The sequence below is a fragment of the Gavia stellata genome, chromosome 10, assembly GCF_030936135.1.
Source record: "Gavia stellata isolate bGavSte3 chromosome 10, bGavSte3.hap2, whole genome shotgun sequence".
NCBI lineage: Eukaryota > Metazoa > Chordata > Aves > Gaviiformes > Gaviidae > Gavia > Gavia stellata.
Genome location: NC_082603.1, coordinates 11,357,014 through 11,377,566, shown reverse-complemented (window position 1 = coordinate 11,377,566; position 20,553 = coordinate 11,357,014). Strand labels below are relative to the sequence as shown.

The window sequence follows — 20,553 nt, the reverse complement described above, 5'->3', positions numbered from 1 at the left end:
CTTACCGTAGGGAGTGAGACACACATCTACAGCCACAGAAGCCTACAACCAGTTCACTGTGTTCAACCAAAACTACTTATTGACTGAGTCCGATTCTTCACATTCATAGGAAGTTTCATTAAAAGGAAATTCCAAGAAACGTATTTTTCTTTTCCTCAGTTCCTCTGACAAGATTAACTATATTCTGCTTCAGCAATAGAAGATTTAAAAAAAAAAAAAAATCCCCATTAAACTACAAGCCACTTGGAGTGCTCTTCTCTTCTCTTCCCAATGTGATAATTGGACATTTCAGCTTTTCAGTGACCCTGAGGAGGGGAGAACATTCCTTTCAAGCTCGCTGCTGTGTTTGTCTGATTACACTAGCAGGCCTTTTTGCCCAGCAGCAATCCAGGCAGAGCCGGCTGGTTTGGCACAATCTGGAAGGCTGTTGTAATAACAGACAGAACAAAAAGCACAAGGAAGAGCCTGGCGGCTGTATAAAACTCCCTCCAAGCTCCGGTCCCCGCAGAAGCGCACTGGCCTCAGCAATCAGCATGACCAGCCAGTCTCAGGGAATCCAGCAGCTTCTGCAGGCGGAAAAACGTGCCAAGGACAAACTGGAGGAAGCCAAAAAAAGTGAGTAGCTGGCCTGGTTTTACTGTAGTTTTCTACTGTAAGCTCTTCAGCATTACAGTGGCTCACAGAAAAACAACACTGTTTCATCTGTATACATCACAGCGGTGCTGCTCCTGTTCTTTCTTCTCACTTGCATTAGTTCTGTGCCTTGACTGCAGCCAGGCATTTAACCAAACCTGAACATTCAGAGCTTGCTTAAAATTCTGTGTGCACATGTGTGCTTGTGTGTGTGTGTGCACACGCGTGCCTTATTACATTAAACAAGGTTTCCTTTGTTATATTCATCCTGTCAGCTAGATTTATTCTTGCTTTATCTCAGTGCCAATAATGTCATTACAGCCTTCCTTAGGTATTTAAACTAGAAGCCTACATGCCTCTGGCTGCCAGCTCTGGCGGACCAGACTCCGAAGTCTCTTTATAGGTCTTGTATAAATTTTTCAGTGTTCCTCTTTACTTACGAAACATAGTAACTTGCCTTCTAATCTCAGCTGGGCTTCAAAATTTATATGAAAACAAAGGGAGAGCTCAGCACAATGATAGTAATGAAAGTCACGGTACAATCACAAGAACTGTCAGTACTGTGATAGGTCATTCCTATAACTCTTATTACATGGTGCAAGCAATTAGCAAGTGATTAAATGTTCAATTTAAAATAAATGTCTTCTTTGCTGAATGCTGAAATGCCGAGGGCAAAGCATGTGTAGCTATGCAATAATAATAAATTCATACATTTTTATTCTAGTCAAATATAAGTAAAAAAGCTATAACAACAAATATAAAAATGAAGGTATCTGCTAGAATAATTTCAAATCAAAAAAATAATTCTCCTGGCAATCTCTCCACTATCTATTTCCTTCATTTTCTGCATTCATCTGCCAGTCATTTAATGCAAAATATGGTGGCCTTATTCTCCTGAACATAGGTACCAGCCATGAGTCACTGACCTGCATTAGCAATGAAATTAATACTCTTTCAGGGAGTTACCTTGGTTTAGCAACCATCAGCAGGAAACAACATTGTACTGCAGGACTCAACTAAAATGCATGAAGATGATGTCAAGTGCTACAAGAGTGTGATGAAGGAACATACTTTGTTTTCCATGGAGAGATAGAAGCGAACCAAAAATAATTTGTGTAGTTCCTCTATCCCTTCTACACAGAAATCAGCATTGCTGTGTGTTCTTTAATTATTAGTGTGACTTGTTAATTTGTACAACAGCACACAGGAACAAAGCAGGAAGGCAATACCCCTTCCCTGAGCACCCAGCCCCTGCCTGTGCCTTGCAGAGGCAACGGGGTGGGGGGAGGATTGGGGGGTGGTGAATCTCCCATCTTCATACAAGAGAAGGCTCACAAAAAGGTGTTTGGGGTTGCTGCTCCCAGGCTGAAAGCAAGGAATAATTAAGTGATTCGAACCTTATACAGCCAAATAAGGTGCACTCAGTGGGATGGTTCTTCCCTTCTCGCTTAGGGCAGAGGGCACGCACTGTTCCCCAGAGCAAGGACCAAGAAAGCGTATGACCTGGAAAGGCATAGCCCCCAGTGGAGGGAGCGGGGGTTTGGTCTGAACACAGGCTGCAGAATCAGGCCTCTAGCTATAATAGCTTGATGTTGATTACTCTTTACTTTTGGTTTTGATTTTTTGGGGGTTTGTTTGGTTTGCTTTTGTTTTTAGAACCAGAAAAGTCAGATATGCTGTTTTTTAAACAGCCAGTTAAAAGGAGGTTTCATAAATTATGACACTCAAAAAATAAAAAGCATCATTATAACATAAAAGTAATGACCAAAGACAAGTGTCTTGGGGAATGCAGAAATGGTTACAGGTGCATTTACTCTACTCTGCAAAAAACACACTCCCCCATCATCACCTCAGCCCCACACAGCGTGCTTGTGATAAGCACAGGGCTTCATACAGATAAAGTATCTTCCAGGCACCTCTGAGTCAGAAACTTGACTTAAACCACTGCCTACACCTACCAGTGTATTGATGTTGAGGTAGGAGTTATTCAGCAGCTACAGAAAAACAGCTGTTAAGAATTTTGCCATCAGTAAAAATATTTAAAGTAAAAATATTTCCTCAGTATGACTTTCTCCTCTGTTACTTTTAAAGCCAAACATTTTTTTTTGCCTTTATAAAAATTATGAAGAAAAATAAAAATTTCTCATACATAAAAATCTGAAAGAAAGCAGGGGAAAAAAAAAAGAAAAAAAGAAAAAGAAGGGGGGGGTAAAGAAGACAGAGCCATAGTCTTTCCAGTGATATCCATTGAAAGGACAAGAGACAATAGCATAAATTTAAACATAAGAAAACAACTCCATAACTGTGAGGGAGGTCAAACCCAGGAAGTCTGGGAGTCTCTATCCTGAGACATTCAAAACCCACTGGATATGGCCCCGATCAAGCTGCCCTTGCCAAGCCTGCTCCGAGCAGGGGGTTGGAGCAGACCCCCGAGGCCCCGTCCAGCCTCAGCGGCTCTGTGCAATCCCATGAAAAACCCCAAGCATTTCTAAGAGATTTTATTCCTAGGTAGAGCAGATCAAGGGCAAAAAGTTCAAATAACTGCTGACATGGCATATTCACCTATAGCCTAAAGACTTCGGTGGATCTTTTCATTCATGTTACATACTGCCGACAGTTTCTACTAGGGTGCAAACAGCAAAGGTCTTGTGAATTTTAGATCTCCTGGATCACATGAGCAAGGTCAGGCCTTAGCATTTCTGATTCAGGCTTTTTCAAGGACTACTCCACCCTGAATTTTGTGCTAAACCAAGCATTATAGCTAATCTAACAGAATAATAATACCTAGAAAATCATTCTTACATTCAACATTACAATAGCTTTGCAGTGAGGCTACAAAATAAAGATTTAAAAATTTCCATGTTGTCCTTAATTTCAGTATTTTTCATTGCAATGTCACTACACCACCTTAGATACCTAACTATACCAGCATAACTTAAATACTGTGGGACAAAGACAAAAGGGATTCTTTTCCTGCCAAATCCGGTATGCCAAGTCCGAGTAATTCGAATAGTCTCTTCCCCAGAGTGATTCTGCAGTTAGATCAGCACAAAGGATTGCATAGTTCGTCTCTAAGTGTAAAAACTAAAATAAAAGGAAATACATGAAATGTAACCAGTATATCCAGTGCAAGCAGTTAACCTGTGCACACACAATTCAGAGAAGCAAGGTGAGGACACCCAGGAAACACCAGCCCAGATCCACCTGGTACCAGTTCAGATCAGCAGCTTCTGCTTGGGCCCTGGCGCTCCGCGGATCCCGCCTGCAAGTAAAAGCAATGAACCTGTCCAGCGAGTGCTAATGCAGTCCCGTCCCTGCTAAACTGTACACATGACCTCCTTTGTCACCGCAAACAGCCATGGCACACCACCACTATACAAATGAGTCCGACTATTGTATTTACACTGTAACGGGAGAAGAATGAAAGGCAGGTTGTTCATGGGACACAACCAGGAAAAGCCATTTTCAAGGAAATGTGATTAGCAAAACTACCCTTCTGCAAACGCTTCAGTGTTTACAGTCAATAGTTACATAATCAGATCAAAATGCAGCATGAACACACATAATATTGTATATAAACAGACAACGGGCCTAGTTTTTGCTGAAATATGTACAGCTGTTTGTAATGCAAAATCCACTTCGAATAACTGAAAAAATAGCAAACAAATTATATTTATAGACATGAAGCAAAGAAAAAATATAGTGCGAAACCTCCTCTGTACATGCTTTTTCATACTTCTTGCTCAATACCCTTTATCCTGGCTTGCAATATCTTTACTGTATCATTGGCTTATGTCATTTATACCTGACAAATCATTAATAGATTGTTGGTAAATGCACACATGCAAGGCTGAAACTATTAAATTGATTAAACGCAAACCAAAACAGTCTGCAATCCTTTGGCCTTTTATACACAGCACTGCTTTATCTGCCATTTTTGCTTTAAACATAATTTGGATCCCAAAAGTAACTGAGCATTGTCAGAGCAAAGACATCAATTCCTGAAAATCCTTTTGGGTAAAACAAGGGAAACAAATGTGTCATGAACACTGGGCTTAGCAAAACTTGTTTTCCTATAGATTTTTATATCTTGTCTTGAATTTCTAGTGCCTAATGAAATGAAAACTCAGATGGAAGTTTTCAGGAAATCAGATTAAAAACAAATGTTAATCAAAATAAGATATTGTAAAGAGAATTATATCCATGGCGCTCACTTGGATAATATCCAGGACATATTTTATCTACTGAAGAAGCTATACATACTGATCAGCTGCTTCTATTGTATTTTATTAAAAGTGCAAAATAGTCTTCTCAAAATGAGCATCCCTAAATCCCATTTTGCAGACAATTTAACACTCTTGAAGACAACTGAAATGGTCCTATTTAAAGAAAATATGATTAATTTTTGGCAACTTCTTCATATGACATGATTTCTATGCAGAAATTCAGCTAGAAACCTAGATGATATGTTTGAAAACAGAAAGCCAATTTTAGCATGGCAGTTTTTGGAAAGTAAGATAACTTGCTGTTTGAGCAAATTAGAATGCAACATTTTTGCTTTCTACTGTCTTTTTCTTGCAAGATCTAAAAACCCCCAACAACTTAAAAAACCTCACCAGTTCTTTTGAATCTAACCAGATCTAGGTATTTCATTAACATCACAGAAACACCTAGAAAGAAGAATACAACCTATCTCCATGCTAATAACGCCTTAACAGGTTAGGTAAGAAAATCTAATACAGGGCTGACTTGTTACAGAAAGTTTAACAAGAAAGAATTTAACACGATGCCTAGGAATGTATAGGCTGTCAGCTACCATAATGATGGAGAACTGTGAACAAGGAAACCAGGCATAGCACAGTTGCTTTCCTGCTCCCCGTCTTCACGGACAGGAAGGGGGGACAACGGGGCAGCAGCAAACCTGGCCCCCCAGCATGCCCTTTGGGGCAAAAGTCTCTTCAAACTTGGAGCTTTCTGTACCTCACCTTTATGATCCTAGAGGAAATGTTGTAGGGACAGGTTGGTTTGCCCATCCATTCTCCTGTATTTCTTGCCCTCTTTTTGCATGATCTTGGATGAATTTCAATGCTCTGCCACCCTTCAGTGTGTAAGGTTTGATTTCAGCTTGGCTGTGCCCTGCAAAGAATCCCATCCAGAAGATCAGTCAGACTTTGAAAAGGCAATCCCATATTGCACAACTAAAGTAGCAGACAAGTGGTTAACAACAGACTGATTAATTAATTTTGGTTTGTCTCTAGTGAAACAGCAAGTTAAGCTCTAGTTTCTGCTTAACTTAATCAGATGCAGCATATGCACTATCGCATATGTTGGCAGTTGCCGATTCTGTCCACAGCGTTGTTGAACTAGCAGTAATTTACTCACAGCTTTTCCACTTAATTAAATAGGAAGCAGCAGGTTCCTGCTGTGCCAATCCTAACGGCATCATGGAAAAATGAAATGGCTGCCACCCTACAGTGACACCCTATGTATTGTGCTTACTCCAGTGCACTGTCAAGAGCTGACGTGTATGTATATATATACACACACACTTCTTGGTTCACTAGTTACATTGTCAGAGGCAAATGGACTGTTGTTTTACAGTTAATCTCTTTCCATTTTGTGCATTTTAAATGGATTTATTTATCTTTCCGGTGGCCAAATATGCAACATATTTAGTACAGATGGCCCCCCAGATGGAATTTGAAATTAAAATCCCACTGATTTTGAAATAATTTAATTTGCTACAGAGCTCCAGCTCCTCAGCTGGTGAAATTGGCAGAGCTTCATCATAGTTACTCCCCACAACTTCCAGCTCCAGAGAATCAGCCCCCAGCTCTGCTTCTAGAGGAAAACGCTATAAAAGGCTGATCAGCTCCAAATTTGGAGAGGAGAATAAGGGAAACTTCAAAATACAGACCTAAACCTGGTTCCAAATTTTGTTGTCCAGACTGATGTCAGGCTCTTACACAAATCTGTCAGTTCACACATACTGGTCCCAAGACTTCATACAGTGAGTGGCAGAAGCTGAGGGAATCAGCCCTTATCAAACACATACAAACTCTGGGAAAGTACATGCTAGGTTTTAAACTGCCTCTCTGCCCCTTTATACATAAGCACAGTACCTCCGTGGCAGAAGGACTCTGAGAAATATAATTAACTACACAAGAGAGCACTGCACTGATGAACTGAGAGTCTGTAAAGCTATCTAGTGCCTCCCCAGGTTGCTCTTTCCTGTAAAAAGCCTTTATACAAGCACACACCCCAGGTCCCACTATAGGCACACCCACAAAGTCAAACAGTCCAGGAATCAAGACTTTGAAAGGAAATTCACATTTCAGGCATCTCTCTGCTTCTACTCACCCATCTGCAAATAACAACTTCAGAAGGAGCCGTCAACTGGGCAAATAATTTACTGCCGGATCAGGCGCTTCACCCAGGCTTTTGTTGAGCCTCAAATGTATCAAAAACAACAGTCTTCCTCCCAAGATTCGGCTTCCTCATTGTGCCATGCTCAGTGGGAGCAGATTGCTATATGACACACCTGATAAGGCTTCAGAAGCCCAGCACAGGTGTAACCAATCCAATGTAGCAGCCTGGAGAAAATAAATCAGAAATACTAATGCCCATCTTTCTAGGCTAGTTGGAGAATGTTCCTTAGGATTTCAGAAAAGGTACTGTTTTCAACTTTTGTGCTTGAATTGAAAGATTAAAAAAAAAAAACACCAAAAAAACCAACTTACAAAAGTATTCATATTGCTCAGTGATGTTAAGTAGGTGGTTACAATAAGTAAATAAATAAATGGATGTTTCACACATCAGATCAAGATGCCTTTTTCAGTTGCCTAGCCTCCACTTTCTCATTCTTGTGATATCCTAATTTAAGCAACTAAGCAATAGCTTTTTCAGCCACTGAAGACATTTCTCCCATTAAGAAAAAGGAACAGGCTTATCCCCTCCTACTCCTAAAATTCTAGCTGTACAGCAGAAAGAGACCCCAAAAATCAGCATCAGCCCGGGTTTCTCACATATAACATATCAGCTTTCAATGCAAGAGGTTTACAGGCCCATCAGTTAGAAAGTAACTTTTTCCTCACAAAGTAGTGTAGCAGAGTCCTGGAGATCCATACAACTTCACCGACTTTATACAAAACAGGCAGACAGAGGTGCATCGCTGTGGGGTAGTTATGACAAGGTCAGCTCTTGCTTCATGTAAAAACCTTGAGCATCCCATTCCCATCAAACCTTTTACTCCTATCCTTTACATAACATTGCTGCTAGACCCAGGAACTACCTTATGCCCGGTCCCGCAATGACTTACGTGGGCTTGATTTGACAAACCCTTAGTATTTTACCTAAGACAAAGTAACTATCCACAGTGAACAAAATTAAGTATAGAAACAAGCCTGTTCAGGAGGAAGGCTCTAGTTTCCACTGCAGCCTAAAATGCCACCATACAGATTACCCTGGTGTTTAAAAAGGAAAGGGAAAAAAAAAAGACTTTTTAGTCACTTTCATATTTTCTATGCATTGGTAGAGAATACCATTGACCTCCTTTTTCTCTTAATCACTCACCTCTGCATTTAACAGGGAAAAGGGGTGGGGGAGAAGAAGACAAAGCCCGAAGGTTGCAACTCAGTTTGGTAATGGTTAAGACGTATCTTGCAGAACTTTGGAAATCTGCCAGCTCTAAGCAGAATCCAGTTGGTGTGGGATGAAGGGATGCTGGCAACCAATCAGTACAGCAAATCTTACAGAATAACGTCTTTTCCCATCAGTGACAACTAAAATCTGTTATCTGGCTGCTACTACTGCTGATGAAGGAAAGACAGATATTTATTTAAATACCAAGCTGTGATAAAAAAAAAAAAAGCATTTGTGTTATGAGAAAATGTGTAATTGAAAAAGACTTCAGTTGTTAGCAAACCAACAAGCTTTTCATTTGATGTGTGCTTTCACAGAGGGAGTTCGTCTTAGAAGATGGGTACTTGGGTGACTGGCTTTCAATCAAAAAGTACCCCACCTAAATCACTTTGGCTCTTCTGACCATTCTTGTGCACATAAAGCTGCTATTGACGTTCCTCGAAGCTTTGTCCGTTTTACTATGCCATGTAAAATACCTCTGTTTTAGATAGATTCATCTTTTGGGATACAGTAGCAAGTGTGAAGTAAATCCCTGTTTCTTCCCCCATTAGGAAAGGGAAAGAGGCTGAAGCAGGCCAAAGAAGAAGCCATAGCTGAGATAGACCACTACCGGTTACAGAGGGAGAAGGAATTTAGGAACAAACAAACAAATGTAAGTAAAGAAACCTGCATATGTTCTTTTGTAGTGTCAATCTGCTCAATGGTAAAACAAATTGCTTCAAACGGTGTTACATGGAGACCTCTGCAAACCAATGTGATCATACTGATTAAACACAGAGATATCACCTATGATGTGTATACGCTTCATTTTTGACTTCTTCCCAGACTTTGAACGGATTTGTAGAAGGTATTGTGGACCACACACCACTAAAATTGTCCAGATTCTGTATTTGGTTCATGCTTATCCTTTGAAGATGTATCTCCCTTAAGGAAAAATACCTTTGGGTTCTCTCTCTTTAACTCCAGACAGACCTCATTCCTGTCTTGAAATTGGAGGTTTCGGTAAAGTGGATATTTCAGTAAAAGCAAAGATTTAAAATCTTTCTTTCTATTTCTGTTCCACTTTAGCTGACTTTTTCGACTGCATACAAGATGGCATCTTTGATGACCTGAAATCACCAAAACTTTGGAGTTTTTCACTACATTTTCATAGCAAATGAAGTGGTCTGGCTGGTATTTTCGTATCTGAATTACAGTACATTTTATACATTTGCGCCATTTTGCATTTTTCTATGGTATTCTCATGAAGGTTCACAAATCATTCTCTTTTTACTTGGTGACCTTCCTCTTACATTTTTGTTCTTGTTTTTTCCCCCGCTTGTTTTGTGGAAAGGCAAGGAAACTATATGTGCAAAAGCTGCCACAAAAAAAGCCAAAGTCAAATAAAATCTGCTTTACAAACCTGTCATTTCAGTCACACTTCACATAAAACATTTTCCAGCAGAGATCACAAGCGTTAGGAACAGATATATACACAAAGTCTCTAACATACGCTGCCAGCCCCCAGACACACTGTCACACAACCAGGCCAGGTGGAATTGTCTCATATGTACAATTTCAGATGTTTACTGACACTAAAATAAAGTAAAAACACCTCTAAAATTTGTTCACCTTTTCAGTCAAGCCAGACTTCTTGTTTTAGGTCTGAAATTAGCAGAAGAGAAAAGATGTTGCTTTAGTGTGAGCCCAATTTTTTCATCACAATCAAAATTAAAGCTGCAGGGAAAGGCCACTGTTTGTGGACTGAACATTTCACACAAGCAGGACAGAGCACATATTGCTCCTCAGATGACAGCACGTTGTACAAGATCATTGCAGTCCTCCTTCACGTTCCCTGACCCCATTATGTCGAACATTTATCTACCCAGACAAATGTCATCATTATTAACCTGTGCCTGGAAGGCAGTCAGGAGTTCCAGCTAAGCCAGTGCGGAGGGAAATTTGATGCCCACTTCAGTTTACTGGCTCAGGTATTCAGACACAAGTATTTTTAATTCTTTGTCACAGTCTCATTTAATGCTATTCCTCCTCTTACTTTGTGTTGCTGTATCCAAACTGGGGTAAATTTCTCATACTATGAGATGTTCCACATCAGTCCAGAATGAACAGCAGCAGCAACAGAAAATAACAATTAATTTGAGATCACCAAACTCTGGAGATGGGCAGCCTAGTTCTGAATTTTGTGGCTTCCAAGTCCATGCAATGTTTTAGTGACTTTGGAATGACACTAGCATAAAACCCAGTATGGGCAAAATAAGGCACAGACCTTCAAGGTCAGCAGAAATCATAGACTAAGCAGAGCACTGTCTGCATTCTGACAAGAAAAAGGTCTTCAAATTCAGAAGCAGAGAAAGGCGGGGGGGGGGGGGGGGGAAGAATACATAGAAGAGTAAGAATAGACTGTCTCAAGTTACAGCATTAGCATGAACTGAGAGAGCAGGTTCCCAGTCTACAGAGGGTCGTCTTAAAATTATAATACTTTTCTGGAGGTTTTTCAAAAGTATTTAGTAGCTGGATAACATGCAACCATCTGGGATCTCTAGAAAGTTATTTTCCCCAGTGGAAAAAATCAGCTTCATAAATTGGTCTAAGCTGTACAATCTTTCCCACATGAGACCCTTACAACTTGTCTAAAAGCTAAAATAAAATGCCAGCTAAAAACAGTCACTATAGAAAACTATAATCTTTTCCCAATATTTACAATTATGTCTACGTCTTGTATTTCTTCCAAATTGGAAAGTGTTTTACATCTGGATTACGGACAAACTTCTTACTATGTTGCCAGGTACTGATAAATAGAATTACAAAGTTGATTTGTGCAAAAGATCTTAACTCAGCTGCTTTTCCTTCTTTTGAGGACTAAGTTGGGCTCAAATCACATGGAAAATAAAGCTAATGACTCCTCCCTTGGTTTTGGTCATCCTCTAGGTATCCCGCTAACATCACAGGTTAGCTTCAGCTGCTACTCCATCCCAGAGAATCATGGCAGGAACAAGAATAATATGTTACTTATTCCTTTCTTACTCTGTCAGCATGTAGAAATGTCTTCTGCTCTCCCCCATGGAATTCTTTAGCTGGAAAACAATTTCTCTGCCGGTATCTGAAGGACTTTTCCATAAGGGAAGAATTCAAGAGATGTTGGGGCAGTGGGGGAGGAGGGAGCAAAGTCACAGATTTGGAATGCATGCATCTGTTTATAACATAACCTTGCTAAAATGTTCAGCGAGTCTAGAGTCAATTAAATTCTAAGCGAATGTCCTGATATTAACTGTGCCAGAAGCTGTCTGGTATTTCGCCAGATAAGAAAATGTAACATTAAAAGACCTTGTCTGAGGCCTGTTGAGGGTTATACATCATTAACTGCCGAAGACATTTCAAGTACTCTGAAACTGTAATTATGCATTGTCAGGAAGGCTTTCCCATGTTTTGCTCCTTAGCTACACTCACATTCATTCTCAGTGAGCCTACACGAAGCACACTGGTGGTAGAACTTAGTTGACTAGTCATTAAAATAGAAAACAAATTAAAATGAGTGATATAAAAGACAAAACCTGTACAGTGTTGTTCCTACAGTGAGCTGGGAAACTTTCATTACATGGGGAGATTCCCATTGCTAGTGAGCATATGAAAGAGGTCCCTTCAATCCTGTTTTTATTGCATACAGTTCAACCTAGATCATACCCTTACTGTTAGAAAGCACATGTTTGCATTATGTTTATGCTAGATGATGAAGTACAGTAAACATAGCCCTTTATTTTGCTCAGAGGACTTCTGCTTTTCAGGTAATGGGCTCCCAAGGTAACCTCTCTGCTAAAATAGAAGAGCAAACAACAGAAACCGTCCGAAACCTCGCTAGCAGCTACCACAAGAACATGGAGAGCATGATGAAAAAGCTTTTGAGCACGATATGTGACATCAACCCTGAAGTTCACCCAAACTTCAGACACGCAGTTTAAGATCCATTGATGTGCCGTGGAAGGATGTTTGTAAAAAGTAGCCTTCTTTCTTGATAAGCATAAATATTTCCTGATGCATTGTTTCTGTATGTGTGAGAAAAAAAGAACACTAAAGCCAAAAGCACACAGTTCCACATAGGCTTTTGATGTGACAAGAATTATACAGGGTTTCACAAGCATTTGTTGGAATATTGTTTCCTGTCGGTAGCTAAGCCTCTGTCATTTAGCCAGAAGCAAGTCAACAACAGCAGAATAAATGATTATTTAATACCAGCAGCTTTACAGTGGGAGTCTTTATTCCTTTTCTCTTATAAAATGTTCTGCACTAGGATGTGGTTTTCAATAAAGCCTATTTACCCCAATCTTTATTGTACTTCAAGTCCCATGAAATACAATATCACAAAAACTTAAAATCCAGCATTCCTGTTTTCCTTGTGACACATGGAGTGGTCATGTTATGGAACATAGAGGAACTCTGTAGCTTTTGGTCAGAAAGACTAGGTCAAAACATTTTCAATTTTCGTATGCTAATTTAAAGCAAAATATAGCTGACTTGTATAGAATTATTTCAAAAGACGTACTCAAAGTATTGTGCTGTTGTTTAACTACACCAGAAACTTTATATAGCTTTGTTAAGTCTGAAAAATGAGAACAGGAGCAATCATTATTTATGAAATTGCTTTGGTTCAAGGTGCAGACTAGCACATCCATCATTACCTACACAGTTACACCAAAAGCACAGGAATCTATGGGCTCAAACTCTATACCAGTTACGCTAAATGGTACCTTAATCCACAGGTTGTTCACAGACGTCACATCAGTTATAGCTCACTTCTGTTACTCAAAGTGACCTTGAGTAATACTTCCCTCTGCAATGGCACAGATTTCCCTTGGAATAAATTCTACTGAAGTTAGGAAAATACAATATGATCTGCTGCTTTCAAGGTGAAGCCCGTTAAATCTGATGGGAGGCACTGATGAAGTGGCTGTCTGGACCACACCTGCATCATGAACCCCCTTAATGCCTGTGTCCACTACAAAAGTACACTGAATTAGAAGAGAAGCTTGAGAAATGGCAAACAATAGCCATGATTTTTGGTCCACGCAGACACAGACAAATCATTTCAATTTCACAGCAGCTAGTCATAGGCAATCTCCTGTTCCAGGGAGGTCTACACAGCTGACATGCTGTCATGTGTAAAATGACCGTAAAGCTGTAGTCAACTTAATGTCAGCAAACATGACTCCTCAAGGCTGTGCCTGGATGCTACATAATCTCCAAGCCCTGATTGTTACAGTCTCCTGTGCTTGATTATATTCTCTGGGGACGCAAGGATACCGAGGAATGGGAAACACTAGAAATCCTACTGACATCAGCTGAAAGGCTCATTTACTTAGGAGTGCTCTGAATCAAGTTGTGATAGGCGTTGATTTACTGAGGGGATGAAGGAACTCCAGTCCCAGCCCATGCGCACGAGCCAATGCAGGCACCCTCCTGCACTGCACGGGGCCGTCAGGATTGCCTCATTGCCCAGGCACACATGCCTCCAGTTTGGGTCATGGCTGCAGCCCCAGTGTAGTGCTCAACTGTGAAGCATGTATTTTCTGTGAACTTAAACAGTCACCAAGGCGGACACTAATCTCTCGCAAGAACTCGCTGCAGCGTTCAGGACTGCTCCACTTTCTGGGCTACCTCAGCACCCTCTCCACCAGTTATCGCTTCTAAACATACAGAAATCTCACAGGTTCAGCTGCAGAACTAAAGCAACGGGGTTCACTGCCAGCTGTATGGGATAACAATACACACCCCTGTACGGCGAGAGCAGAGTTGCCACAGCATGGTGGGCAGCAAAGTAGACAAGCAGCTTTTCAGGAGGCCAGAAACCCAGATTACGTGAAGTAAAGCTTTGTCTTCCTGCATTGCCCTGGTTCTTTTTATGACGTTCCACCCTTCCCTCATTCTTGCCAAAATCTGTCTTCTGTCACCAACTGCTTCTCTTGCAAAGCTTCTGCCCTTCTTTCAAGGCTACTCTCTACCCTTCTGATCCTAACGGATTTATTTAAATCTTCTTTAAAATGCGTTATCCCATGAATACACCCTCCTTGACAAAAACCCCAGCACGCGGTGGGGGACAGCAGAAGTCACCGGCAGCATGGACGAGCGCTGTCCGGAGGGGACAGTGCAGCTGTGCCATCTCTCACACAGTGACGCTGCACCGCACTCATGGCAATGACCTGCCTGTACCCTTGCTATCACCTGCGTACCCGAGATACACATTGGGTCTTAAGTACTCAAACTTTCTGCACGTGATTATTTTCCTGAACTGTGGCCAGAATGAAGAGCGACCGCTCATGAAAAAGGAATGAATTCGTTAAGATTAGCTCTTTGATCTTGAGAGATATAAATCTAAGAGCTTTGAGCACTCTGTGCATTCATTCTCTTCTACATTCATTCCTGCTTCTGGAGAGGGAAAGGGTGGTTATACCACCACTTTTAGCTGTACAGAGGTAAAGGCCAAATTAGACTTCATGCGATTTGGCAAGATATTGGGGTTTTTTAGGTGAAGAGTGTAAAGCACCAGCTGCATCAATGGAATACTGAGGTGCCAAGAAAATGCCTGCTGAATTTACAAATGCACAAAATATCTTGTACGCGACATTCACATATTCAGGATAAAGGCAAATAAATAATCATTCCACGCAAAAGAAAGAGAAGTAATAGAAGCAAGGAGGTTTAACTTCAAAATGCTCTCAAATGCTTAAAAAAGCAAAAACGCTTACTCTGTATTAGCAGTTACCTACCACGGATGATTACTAATGACTGGTTAGATCACCCTTGAGCAAAACAAGCCCTCAAGGTTTAACTGATCAGATCAATGATGTCTGCAAGGGCCCTGACCACATACTCCCTTTCTCCCCCGGTGTGCTTCTCGCCATGACTCACGTTCCCCGCTTCACCGCAGCCCGTCCCAGTCCCCAGGGAGGGGCTCAGTGCTGCCCCCCACCCGCCCCACTCCCTGGCTGGGGTGGGATGGGCCCTGGCTGCCCGGTCCTGCCCTGCCAGCCCCTGGCTAACATCCCCGGACCCCAGGGAGCCCCCAGCCCTCACAGTGCCCTGACACACTGTTACCTAATATGTACCAATAAAATTGCCAAATAAAATGGCAACATATCACAACACAAGCAAATCTAAGAAATAGAAAGCCACATAAAGATAGCATGCGTGCCACTGTAAATCTTTTTTTCATAAATACCTCTGAAATCAGGGTCTTAGCAAACACCTGAAGAACACCTGTGAAGGTTTACATCTCTCTGGCCATGCTCTTCCCTTGGGAACAGTGGTTACCTGACCATGACACCACTTCAGACAGAGGGATTTTCTTCACTTCGTTGGAAGCCAAACTCTGTAAGGAGCAACTATTATCCTCCCCGCCCACTGATAACTGTACGTAGCAACAGTGATTAGCACTTTCAGTATTTCCATTAGTATATTCTAATTATCAATGAATCAGTAATGAATAAAATGAATGGAGCTGAGTCAAGGTCTATGTCTGATCCCATCAAATCAACTGCAAAACACCCACAGTATGAGATATTAGGACTGAAACCACGAACTCGGGGAGTTTCCTAGATTGGCCAAATTCTACACTGACTTACAAGAGAGGGTTAACAAGGCTTTTGCTGTCTGAAAAAGAGCAGCTGTATTATATAATAAATTCTAAATCCACTGATTAAAAGTGCCTCAAACAACAAGTAGTGGAAAAGGTCAGACCAGTGGAAAGTACATGAACTGTTTTATACAACTCATGACACAGTTTGGGCTGAATTTCTCTGGCTGTTTTCCTTCAGTGTTCTCCTTTGACTTATATTATATGAGGACGTAGTGATGTGATTCCCATTCATGGGTGATGAGGGAAGATATCTGAACTCATGCAGGCAGGATAGACTATCTTTCAAGTCTAAATAAAGTAAAATGAAACAGACATGAAGATTTAATATTATGCTCTATGTAGAGGCTTTCTACAGACTTTCCCATTAATTTCTGAAGAGCTGGGAAGCTGAGATTTGGGAAGTCAGAACCAGATGTTTATTGCATGGATTATGGTATTAACTGAAATCAGATTTAATTCCTTGTATATATTTGCATCAATTTTTTTCCATATTAAAATATACTTGGAAGTTCATATGATCTGTAAAACATAAGTCATTCTTGTAAATGGTCATATGTAGGATGTAAGTGTATGTGTCAAGCTCTTTACAGAACAAAATATTTCGGTCCCTGACTTGAAAGGTTTTGCAGTTCAAGGACTGTGAGCAATGTCTCCCTATAAGATGGAATGAGATGACCTGCTGTTGCAGAGCTCAGGAACTACAGCAGGACAGGTGACAACAGGCTGCCATGACGTATGATCACTGGAGATGTGAACCCGCAGATATGCACTTTCACAAGCAGCCTTGCCCAGAAGCATCCATAACTGCAGACAAAGCAGGAAAGACGTCTACGTGTAATGATTTATTGAGCATCCCTGCAGCAAGGGGCTGTGTCGAACTTCGAGTACATATCTAGGCAGGGTGACACTTCAGACTGAATCTGGGGATGAAATATAAACATGTTTTTAGGCTACTAAGCAATACCTTCCAACACTTGCAGTGGCATTGGCTATTAGCTATACTGACAGGCAGTTATACTGTCATCAATTAAAGATATAGCTATTGTGAAATAGTAACAGGTCTTAAAAAAAAAAAAAAGAAGAATGACCCTTGCCCCTAAGGTCCACTTAATGGGAAGACATTACCTTCAGCTGGAATTTCTTTTAACTAAAACTGTATGAGAGTGCTGCATCTTTCGGCTATGAATTTGTTTTTTCTCAAATCATAGCATGCTGATTAATCAAATGTCATCTAGACACAATTCTTCAGTCCCAGCCACTTGTCAGGTTCCTACTCTAGGATGTCCTCACCAAAAGACTAACCCATGAGAATCATACCTGCGTGGCATCACATTGTCACCTTTTCCACACCCCGGGGCAAAGAACATTCCCTGATTGTCCAACAACCAAACGGGGAGCCAGGTGCTACTGAAAATAAACATAAGGGGAGGAAAGGATGCTGGGCAAAGATTTTGGGATGACAGCAGCAATTCCAGTTATTTTCCGTTCCAGGAACCCACCACAGTCATGTGTTGATTAAGTAGGAAACGTGAATGTAAAGTTATGTTCTGCTTCATGTATACCATGCAGATACTTCAAAATCATTTTCTCCAGTTCATCACAGAAATAGAGGACACGCCTGTTACACGATACACAAGTGTCATACATTCCTGCCAGGTTCACAGTGGCCTGTCTTTCACAGATTTGATTATTCCACATTTTATGGTAGTATAAGGCACTTCAAACCCTGAGTCTTCCCCGAGGAATGTTAATGCTTGTTAGAAGTACATGGCCCAACCAGTATTACTACAAAACACTTGGAAAATGTTACATCGGAGTACTATTAATACACTCTTTTGCACTTACAGGACATGACTGCATGCGGAAAATCTGATGACTTACAAGCTTATTAACTTACTGAGACTCCTCATTGCTTTTATGAAAGATATGCCACAACTGAATTACCTGACCCAGGGTGATGCCTGAAAGTCCCTCTTGCCCCACACACCTGATTTATTAACAGGTACATCAGACTCCAATATGCTACCAAATTTCTATATCACTTTTTGAAATACAGAAATTTTTAGTAGAACTGTCCTCTAAAAACTACTAGTTTGATTAAAAACAAGCTTTTCATGAAATATCATGCCAGAAAAAATTACCTCAATACTTGCTATTAAATAGACTTTGCTTTAAGAAACACAGTATTTATAATTCAATTCACTTGTAACAAACCAAATGGCATAAATATCAATATAATACAGATCAGCAATGTCAATACAGACTAATTTGTGTAATCTTCTCTATATATTTAATGTAAATATTTATTTTACAATCCTGTGGCACTGATTTATTACAGAAAATAGATGGATAGATAAAAATAGGTATCTAACAACTGTAATTTAACCATGCACGTGTCACTTTGGAAAATAAATCTAGCATTTTGTGGCAGTCCTCTTTCTATTCATACTTCCTTGTGGGAAATAGTGCAAATACATGAGCAACCCCATTGCTGGCAGTGGGATAATTCATACCTGTGCTTAAAATTAAGCAAAGGTGAAGCACGGTGGCAGCTCAGAGAGCCGAAGTGAGACCTACCAGCAAGGACAGGCTGCCAGGGCATCGCAGGGTGCTGGAAATTGCTCCTGCCGTAAATCCTGATCCACATTTCTCTGCACCTGGCGGCTGCACTCTGCCTTGCACCGGCACCGCTATTCTACCATCCCAGCAACATACACTGTGAGTCTTTAATAACCTCAGGAGCTACTTTATAACCTGCTTTATAACCCTGGCTCCCCATGCATCAGCAGGATACATTTTACCTCTTACCCATGGTTTGCCAGCTGTTAGCAGTAGTGAAGAACGTTTAATAAATGAAATAATTGTGTCTTATATCAGATTAACACATCTTAACAACATATCTACTAATATTAGTTTCAAGAAAAAAACCAGCGTTGTTTCCTATTAACACTTAACTGCTCTGTCTGCATGTGCTATGGGAAATGTTTCTCGTGGCACAGGCTGCCAAACCTGTTCAGCATATTTTCCCTAATGGCTTTTCCATTCAGCTCTGGAGTAAATAAATTAACATTCAGCACTTTTCTCTTTTTTTAAACCATTTTTCTTCCATACCATTTCTTAAATACCTTTTGGAGTCACCCACAAAAGTGACACTGAGACAATAATCTACTCAAAGATAAAGTGTCTGCAGAATCTTCACACATTTCCGTAAGTATGCCAATTCCTCCTAACATACACAATTTTTACTTACAGATACATAGGTATATAAGCACAAATATGTCCCATATGTATCCTTTATATTAAAAAAGTTAAAGTAATTTTCATTATTCATTCAGTTTCCAGTTTTGACCATAATTATTTATCTACATTGGAAAAAATAAACGAAAACTACTTTCCTACCTGTTTGTGTCAAATTCAAGCCTGAAGCGTTCATCAGTTTCCAGTTAAACACTGCTAAAAATAGCCAATATTCACCATGAAGGTTTTTAGACCTGACCTAGGAGAATGCTCTCCAAAGCAATTACAGGTTTCCCAGAAATATTCCTTCCAAACTTCAGGTTACGTAGAACTGTTGTGAGAAAAACATCTTAGACTTGATTATCTGCTGGGAATCACTGTAAGCCGGATGATACCCACAGAGCATCAATCAACTCAGTTTTGTGAAAGTTTCTGAGCTCTGCATCACCGTGTATCCCTGGTACTTACTGCGCTGTGTTGTTCCATAATGTCCCAACACTTCTGCTGCTCTGCTGATACTATTGCTCCTATCTGAAACCAGATTCAGAAGAAAAATGATGGAGGGAGTTGTTAGACTAACAAGGCATAAGAATAAGGACGATGTGCATGGCCACTGTTTGTGCTAGGCCTGTGTGCAGCCACTTTGACTCCCAAAATAGCCCACTGCCAATGAAACAGGCTGCAGAGTACACCAGAGAATTAAAGAGAATTTCAAAGCAGGAGTGTGTCTCAGCAAGATGGCATTTTCAGAGAAAACTTTCCATGAAAAATTTTTCAATTGGCTCAAGCTTTAAATTGTGATGCTGTATTATTTTCAACGAGAATAACTTTAAAAAGATAACTTATCTGAAACACATTGCAATACCCCCTGGAATACTGTCTGCTTGGACAGAACAAATGGATATGGCAACATGGAAATTTGTCACAGCTTTGATCTGTACAGAAATTCACAATACAGAACTCCACAATATAGCATGGTGCTTTAAAAACATGATTCACTCGTTTCAGATGTGACTTGTTCAAGTACTAAGACCAATATTTATACTCTTCGGTGGTTAAGAAAGATGTCGTATTCAGAAGAAAATATGTTCTACACAGAAGCATGTGGACTTGTCAGCAAACACTGAATGCAGTCATATACACTAATATGTTATTAATTGCATTGTGGATAGTAAAATCAAGCCCTGATGTGCTTCAGAATGAACATACCTTTCATCTCTTTGAAATGGTGAGCAAACTTGTATCCTACACACAAACATGTACTCCAGCATTCCTCAAAACTTTGTGCAGCTTTTAAATTAAACTTGAGGTTCATTCTCTAATACCAGGTGGAAAAGGTAAGATTAGATGTATACTAGTTAAGGCAGCATGTAATTAAAATTCAAAGCATCAACAAAAACTGCACTATGCTGTTT

The 20,553-nt window shown here is 40.4% G+C and overlaps 1 protein-coding gene across 1 annotated transcript; it reads left to right on the top strand.

Moving 5' to 3' along the window:
* Positions 1–533: 533 nt before the first annotated feature.
* Positions 534–12,230, top strand: ATP6V1G3 (ATPase H+ transporting V1 subunit G3). Its single transcript, XM_009817115.2, has 3 exons — positions 534–615; positions 8,826–8,926; positions 12,057–12,230. Exons 1-3 carry the CDS (start codon positions 534–536, stop codon positions 12,228–12,230), a joined length of 357 nt encoding a protein of 118 aa, XP_009815417.2.
* The last annotated feature ends 8,323 nt before the right edge of the window (positions 12,231–20,553 follow it).

What these genes read in the sequence shown, in the direction of transcription:
- ATP6V1G3 (XM_009817115.2), top strand. Translation starts at nt 534, where the DNA reads ATGACCAGCCAGTCTCAGGGAATCCAGCAGCTTCTGCAGGCGGAAAAA. An exon ending in ACTGGAGGAAGCCAAAAAAA is followed by an intron (nt 616 to 8,825) that starts GTGAGTAGCTGG and finishes TTCCCCCATTAG; the next exon opens with GAAAGGGAAAGAGGCTGAAG. An exon ending in TTAGGAACAAACAAACAAAT is followed by an intron (nt 8,927 to 12,056) that starts GTAAGTAAAGAA and finishes TCTGCTTTTCAG; the next exon opens with GTAATGGGCTCCCAAGGTAA.